Below are 8,232 nucleotides of genomic sequence, written 5' to 3' on the forward strand. Positions count from 1 at the left end.
AATACCGATTTATATTCATAGCGGCAAGTGCTATGTAGCTCCACATAGGGGACACAGGAAGTGACATATAGCACCTTCATGCGGCGTCAGAACCGCGTTGCAAATTCACAGCCGCACCGGCAGAGCTCGAGAGTATGCAACTCGGCCGGCTCACACCCGGATGCGCTACAAGTGCGAGGGCCCGCCCAACGCTGTAAATTAAGTAAAATTTAGACGTGTAGAGAGACATTTGTATTATTTGAAAGGGGGGAGTGTCAGTGGGGGGCCCGGGCCTTGTTGATGAGGCTAGCTGCAGACGGGAAGAAGCTGCTTTTGTGGCGAGAGGTTTTGGTCCTGATGGACCGCAGCCTCCTGCCAGAGGGGAGGGTCTGAAACACTTTGTGTCCAGGGTGTCGGCTGCAATCTTTCCTGCTCACCTCAGAGTTCTGGAGGCGTACAGGTTCTGAAGAGATGGAAGGTTGCAGCCAATCACCTTCTCTGCAGAGCGAATGATGTGCTGCAGCCTGCCCTTGTCCCTGGCAGTGGCAGCAGCGTACCAGATGGTGATGGAGGAGGAGAGGATGGACTCAATGATGACGGTGTACAGTCCCTGACAAAGTCTTGTCGCTTATCTATTTTGTAGAAACACCTGCTATTAACCTGAGTTTTAATTAATCAATTGGCGTTAGAAATAGCTCATATGAAAAGCTAAAACCCTCCCAAATGATGTTTAATGCACTGAAATAAATTAGTTTTACTGAAAAAAGATTCATCATTTAAACAAGACAGAAAGGTCAAATTTTGGCAAGACAAAAGTTTTGTCGCCTATACAGAAATTTAACAAATTTAATGCAAATACAAAAATATGTCAGCAAATTAAGTAGTGGTGCTGTGAGATCCAAATTTAATATCTTGTATGACTTCCATGAGCTTGAAGGACTGCATCCATGCGGTTTGGCAAGGATGCATACAATTTATTGATCAAGTCATCAGGAATAGCAAAGAAAGCAGTCTTGCATGCCTCCCAGAGTCAATATTCTTTGGTTTCGTCTTCCATGCTTCCTCTTTCATCCTACCCCACATATGCTCGGATCCATGCGGGCTCCAGTAGGTCTCGTGCAATATTTGCGGCGACTGTGGTGTAATTCAACAGAAGATTCATCTGAAAAATCCACCTTCTTCCACTTTTCCAGCATCCATCCTTTTAGCAGGCTGTGGCCCTTGGCAAATGCCACACGGTTTTTCATTTGTCCTTTGTTTAGTGCTGGCTTCTGGGCACTGATTCGACCATGGAGGCCATTTCGAGACAGAATCCGACAAACTGTTCTGGTTGACACAGGGACTTCAGGTGACCAGGTCTCGTGGAGCTCTGCTGCAGTGGAAAATGGGCTGGCCTTGGATTTTCGAGCCAACAAACGGTCCTCTCGAGCAGTTGTCTTGCGGGGCCTGCCTGACCTGGGCTTGTCAAAAATGTCTCCAGTGTCTTCAGATGTTTTTTTTATCCTCTGTACTTGACGCTGAGACACATTGAAGGTGTCTGCCACATCAGCAGTGGATCTGGTCTTCAGCCTCTTGATAATCAAAACTTTAGTCTCAGGGTGAATCTTAGGCATGTTTGCAGAGGTCTACTTGCTGTTGACGTGAAGGTCGAGTGTACTGGGGTTGTTTTTATACACACCTGAGACCTAATTGATCCATTATTAGTCACAGGTGAAGCTCATATGACAAGGCAACAACACTTATGTCTTTGCAAAAATTGACTCAATGGGCTTTACCATGCTGTGAATATTAGAATACTTTTTGACGGTTTCGTTTTGCACTGAAACACAAAAGCTGTTGGGATTAAAATGAGCCATTTCTTGTAAAAAAAAAAAAATCTTGATTAGAAATATATTTCAGCGGCACTTCAGGTCAATTTGTACACAAGCGACAAGACTTTTGTCAGGGACTGTAGAAGTGCACCATCATTGTCTTTGGCAGGCTGAACTTCTTCAGCTGCTGCAGGAAGTACATCCTCTGGTGGGCCTTCTTGGTGAGGGAGGTGAAGTTCAGCTCCCACTTGAGGTCCTGGGAGATGATGGTGCCCAGGAAGCAGAAGAGTCCACACTGGCGACTGATGAGTCACACAGGATAATGGGAGAGGGTGGGGCTGGGCTCTTTCTGAAGTCCACGACCATCACCACTGTCCTGGCTGCACTAGGTCACCAGATGATCAGTCTCCCACCTGTAGGCCGACTCATCCCGCCAGAGATGAGCCCAATGAGGGTGGTGTCATTTTGTTGTAAAGATGAGATCTAATGAAACACTCTGTCCTGTGACTGATCTGTCCAGAGTTTTCTGGCAAGATATAGACTATTATTATTACTGTATAATACACTTTGGTGAACTGATTGTTATTCCAAGGGTCGTAGACTTTGTAGGGTTGACCAGTACAAACTAAAAACAGACCAACTCTGACTGGCACCCCAGCTTCTCGTCAGACCGCAGCAGTATGAAAACATGATTGGGTTCACCATGCTTAGAGGCAGGCACATATGATGCCTTTAAAGTAAATTCTAGTCAACTGTTTCTAACAACCAACAGCCAACCTGCCTTTATTTATGGTGTTTATGAATGTATTTGATGTTGGACATTTTGCAACAAACTTGCGGGTTTGTTAAAACCCAAGGCAATTTTGGTATAAAATCATTTTCCTATATTTTATCTCTAATATAAATATTTCAGGAAATTTAGATGATTATGGTGATAATACCATTTATCACCTCTTGAGCAGAGGTCACATTTATTCCAGTAACTAATCTCCAAAGCAGGCAGAGAGCATTGGTAACAAAAGCCAACCAGTAATGGCTAGTCTGTCATGGCTAGTTACACGTCATCAAATTTCTGCATTTAAAACTAGGCTTAAATGGGCAGTACATGTGCACAGCAATGTGCAGGACATCGTGACAAAACAACTTCCCTCATTCATGAATCTTGTTTCTCTTAAATGTGACTGATTAAGAGAAAAATAAGACCTTGCATATGATTCATTAACACAAAATTGGGGACATAAAAACGGCATACTTACTAATCACTTTTTAGTTTTTCACAAGTTTTTACCCATTACATTTTGATTCTCTGAAATTGTGGATATAAAAAGAGCTGTCCACCCTCAAATTAAAAACAAATCCAACATGCTCAAGTACAGAGAACAAAAACTAAAATAATCCTGATATGTACGGACTGCACTATACATGTTAATGTGATGGAGTTAAAGCATACTTCATGTGAAGTTCTTTCAGCTCCTGTTCTGACAGCATGTATGTCTGACCTTTCTCAATCTGTAGGATTTTATTCACCAGTTGATAGCCATGGAGACAGTCATCACCCGAGCTCGCTCGCTAAAGGCCAAGTTTGCCATTTGTGAGGGTGAGAAGGGAGAGGACACAGAAGAGCTAAAGAAGTAAGTTACACTCATTTTATTTGAGCACCAATTCAATGTGTGTGTGTGCAAAAAAATATATAATAAAAATAAAAAATAAAACAGTAAGCGTCTGTGTGTCTGTTTTAAAAAATAAATATTCAGCCAGGATTGGCTCCAGCCCCCTGCGACCCTGTACGCAGGATAAGCGGTTGACGATGGATGGATGGTTAGACAATTTGGCTTGTGTGAAAATGATGGATGTTACTAATCAGCTGAGCCGCAAAGCTTTGACTGCTTTTTTTAAATGTGAAGATGAAACCATATTATCATCATCATCTTGTTGCTGCTGTTTACGTTCACCCCAAACACAAATTAAAAAATGTACTGCAGAATATTCTGGGTGTATACATGTATGTAGGCTATATATTTATATAAACTATATTTTTTATACAGTGGGGAGCACAAGTATGATACACTGCTGATTTTGCAGGTTTTCCTACTTACAAAGCATGTAGAGGTCTAATTTTTATCATAGGTACACTTCAACTGTGAGAGACAGAATCTAAAACAAAAATCCAGAAAATCACATTGTATGATTTTTAAATAATTTGCATTTTATTGCATGACATAAGTATTTGATACATCAGAAAAGCAGAACTTAATATTTGGTACAGAAACCTTTGTTTGCAGTTACAGAGATCATACGTTTCCTGTAGTTCTTGAGCAGATTTGCACACACTGCAGCGGGGATTTTGGCCCACTCCTCCATACAGACCTTCTCCAGATCCTTCAAGTTTTGGGGCTGTCGCTGAGCAATACAGACTTTCAGCTCCCTCCAAAGATTTTCTTTTTAGTTTAGGTCTGGAGACTGGCTAGGCCACTCCAGGACCTTGAGTGTAGTACTAGTGTTTTACTAATGGTTTTCTTTGAGACTGTGGTCCCAGCTCTCTTCAGGTCATTGACCAGGTCCTGCCGTGTAGTTCTGGGCTGATCCCTCACCTTCCTCATGATCATTGATGCACCATGAGGTGAGATCTTGCAATAAAATGCAAAATAATTATTTAAAAATCAACATCATACAATGTGATTTTATGGATTTTTGAATTTTTTTTTAGATTCTGTCTCTCACAGTTGAAGTGTACCTATGATAAAAATTACAGACCTCTACATGCTTTTCGTTATACAACGTATAATAATAAATATACTACCTTGATGCCGTTGATGCCAGTCAGCTAATGCAACCATGAGTTAAGTGCTTAACTAATGCTATGCTCTATATATGCACATCTCTTTCACTGACCTGATCTGCTAGGAGTAGCCCAGTATCCAGCTTCAATTGTCACCGTTACAGCAGTTGCACAGAGTCACTGGACATTTTTACTGACTGCTCCAGTGCCACTGGAATCATATTTGATGTCTTTCTCCAGGTTTGTGAGTTCCCTGCTGGAAGAACCAGAGGTGGTGGTGATCGGAGCTGGCCAGGGTCCAGCTGGCAGTATCATCCACAAGCTGTTTGTCAACGCTCAGAGGGTAAGCAGTCTCACTATCACAAGAGGTGGTTATCTCATTGTATGGTTATGGTAGACCAGTGTATCATACCGTGTCAAAAGACCTGGGGTCTCATTTATAAAACAGTGCGTACATTCCATACTAAAAGTGTACGTGCGCACAAAAAACTCAGATTTATAAAACTGTGCGCACACACACCTTCAGGTAACCTTCCCTTTATAAATCACACTCCTTCTGGAAATGTGCGCATGTGGACAAGCCTCATATCCAGCCCTCTATACTCCCACATTCAACCATAAATAGTCAACACAAAGCACTTCATGAATATTGATGCTTACCAGAATCACAGCAACATAGAAGGACGGAAGAAAATTATCTTTCTGACACAGATATCAAGGTACTTGTAAGCACATATTGTTTGATGCAGGGGGTTCACAAACAAAAGAAAATGCTTTGGAAGAATTCTGTTTTTCCGAATGGGGCTTTAGGCAGAAAGCTAGACATTATATATTGTTGATCATATCAAACACACACTTGTCAGGTAATTCCAGCTGCTAACAGCCGCCTCCCAGAAACCCAACAGTGGTTATAACCTTGGCTGTTTGTATTTGTACCAGGATCGCGCGGTTCTGTCAAGTTGGTCTGTCTAATGCTGGACCCAGTTCAGCACACACATCCAAGAGCACAGCTCTAGGGAATCTAAATTGATGTATTAGCCAGTCATCATCATGGGTCAGGAAATCTTCTTCTAACTCTTCCATTTGCATTGCAGCATTACACATGAGTGTCACCACAGTATTTATGTTTACAGCAAGAATGCCGTGTTAGAAGAAAAAATTACTGACGTTCTGCAATTCTTTAATGATGTTTGATGTAATCAGTTACACCAATTAACATAGAAGTGTTTATATATACTGTATTCATAATATCAGGGAAAGGCCAACTAGACTTTCCGCAATCCTGCCACCCGCCACATCTTGATATTTCTATAGCGGCGGTACACTCACCAACTGACTATGAATGTCACTAGCAACAGTCCGGCTGTCTCCTCTGCACACCATTGTTGCTGGAGGTGGGGAATGTGATGGTAAGACGGCAAAGATGGAATACAGAGTGGAATTTGATTTGATGAGATTTAAGTTGGCTTATAGATATATATTTATAGTTTAAAGGTGTGTGCGATTCATCATCATACCAATGATTTGTCTCACATTTAATTTAATTTGATGTTAAACATTATCCATATCGAACTACGATGGTGTATCAGTTAAAACATTTTTTTGTGTGTTTTTTAAGCGGAGCTTTATTTTGTGATTTGCTGATTCCAGTGCCTGAAAAACTAGCTCAAGATGCATAGAAATGCGCACCTTTTGCCGCATATAATTTTTCTATAAATCTAGACTTTTGCAGTGAAGAATGTGTATACACATTTCACAGCCATTAAAGCAGTTTTTTTGTGCATAGCAACCTTTATAAATGAGGCCCCTGGTGTTGTATTTTAGAGTATGTTTTTCATATAGGCAGATTTCATTTCAAGTTTGGAAATGTAAACAAAATTGGACAGTAGTGACACAAATAGGTTGCTAGGTCTGTTAACAGCTGCAGAGAATTGAGATTTGCTTTTGAATTTTAGGACTGAAACTTGCTCAGGTTTCATCTAGTTCACCAGAAGACTGTTAGTCTGGTGTTTTGGACCAAACTTGAAGTACAAATTAATTTCCCTTTTACATGAGGCTGGCATATCTATAATGATACACCTATCCGATGCACTGATCAGTACTGATAATTCTGAATGATGTCTCTACTTGAAGGAAGTGGTGTGTAGCTAGAGCCTTATGTAATCTTGCACATAGAAGAATCGTCCCAGCCAGTTCCACACAGTGAGATGTACTGATGTTTATCTATACGTTTCTACTGCCTGTATGATATGATTTTTTTTACAATAGCTATAATAGTACTATATCTTGCATATAGTGTGCTGATGTTGCAAACCCTCTGTGGGCTGTGGAGAATATATCCATGGAAAACATGAAATCTTCTCTTCCACTGTTGATTTTCTTTTTTAGCGACACCTCCTGTTAAAGGGGACCTATTATGCTTTCCCTCATTTTCTGTCATGTAAATGATGTTACAGTGTCAGATGTTCATTTTAAACATTTCAAATAATTAGGTAAATGGTAAAAGTAATCCCTGTGAGCAAAAAGCTCAGGCTTCAGACTGCTCTGAATACTAACAGCAACAATTCTTTTTGACTTTCGTGCCTAGCTCACGTCACATCGGCACAGATGTCCTTATACGGTCATCTGCTCATGTTCTGCTCCAGGCACATCTCGACCACGAAGTACAGGGTCTACTCGTCCACTCCATCAATCTTTCTCATTAACTATTTGACTTCCTGTGCTAGCAGTGTAAACATCAACGCTTAGCACCCCAGTGCCTGACCTCTGAGTCTGGGCAGAGTCAGCTTAGCTAACAGGGCCACTAGTTGCATGAGTTAACTAACTAATGGCAGCGAACGTTACAGTTAGCTGCAGTTAGCAGTTACTTTAAAGCTATCTGTCCATCTAGACACTCCATAAAATATGATCCATTTTCACCAAAAGCTAGCACACCGAAAAGAGGATGAGGTGGTGCAGGCTTGCAAAATAGGTGTAAAATGAAAACCTGAACTGGAAAGTCGGATTTCCTGGAAAGTCGGAAGAACCTTACCAAACCTGACCTCAAACTCCAAGATGGTTCAGTAAAGTGAAAGCTGGTGTAATATACTGTTTATTAGCACTTCTCTCATTAAATCAGTCCAACTTTTATCTGCACAACAAACCACAAAATGCTTCAGTTCAATCAGAAGAAAGTGGACTTTAAAGAAACTGGACCTAAAATGGCTTGTTTCAGACAGAACTGACAGGCTGCATATGTAAATGTAAACGCTCCGTATTTGTATAGCGCCTTTCTAGTCTTTTCGACCACTCCAATCGCTTTTACACTACATCTGCATTCACCATTCATACACTGTGCTCAAACAGAAACGTCTCGGGTTACGTATGTAACCCTGGTTCCCCGAGAAAGGGAACGAGACACTGCGTCGGTTACGACACTATGGGAACGCCTCTAGGCATAGCAGGTCTGAACGTGAATGAAATCACTCCAATCCTATTGGCTTATTGCTAGAACGGTAAGGTGTGACGGAATAACCGGAGAAGTATAAAGCACACCTGTACACACTCATCATTAGCTTAAACTATGAAGCAGGCGCTTAAGGCAGGGAGAGAGGTGCGGCGGGCCGACGCAGTGTCTCGTTCCCCTTCTCGGGGAACCAGGGTTACATACGTAACCCGAGACGT

General features: G+C 41.5%; 1 protein-coding gene across 1 annotated transcript in view; it reads left to right on the forward strand.

The window, feature by feature from the left end:
- rab3gap1 (RAB3 GTPase activating protein subunit 1) overlaps positions 1-4,966 on the forward strand; it is a 76,337-nt gene extending 71,371 nt beyond the window's left edge. The window contains exons 22-23 of the mRNA XM_046069693.1: positions 3,306-3,421; positions 4,810-4,966. Coding sequence (XP_045925649.1) covers positions 3,306-3,421; positions 4,810-4,966 — 273 coding nt within the window. The remainder of the gene's footprint in view (positions 1-3,305; positions 3,422-4,809) is intronic.
- Positions 4,967-8,232: the final 3,266 nt, after the last annotated feature.

The sequence above is a fragment of the Micropterus dolomieu genome, linkage group LG14, assembly GCF_021292245.1.
Source record: "Micropterus dolomieu isolate WLL.071019.BEF.003 ecotype Adirondacks linkage group LG14, ASM2129224v1, whole genome shotgun sequence".
Classification (NCBI taxonomy): Eukaryota; Metazoa; Chordata; class Actinopteri; order Centrarchiformes; family Centrarchidae; genus Micropterus; species Micropterus dolomieu.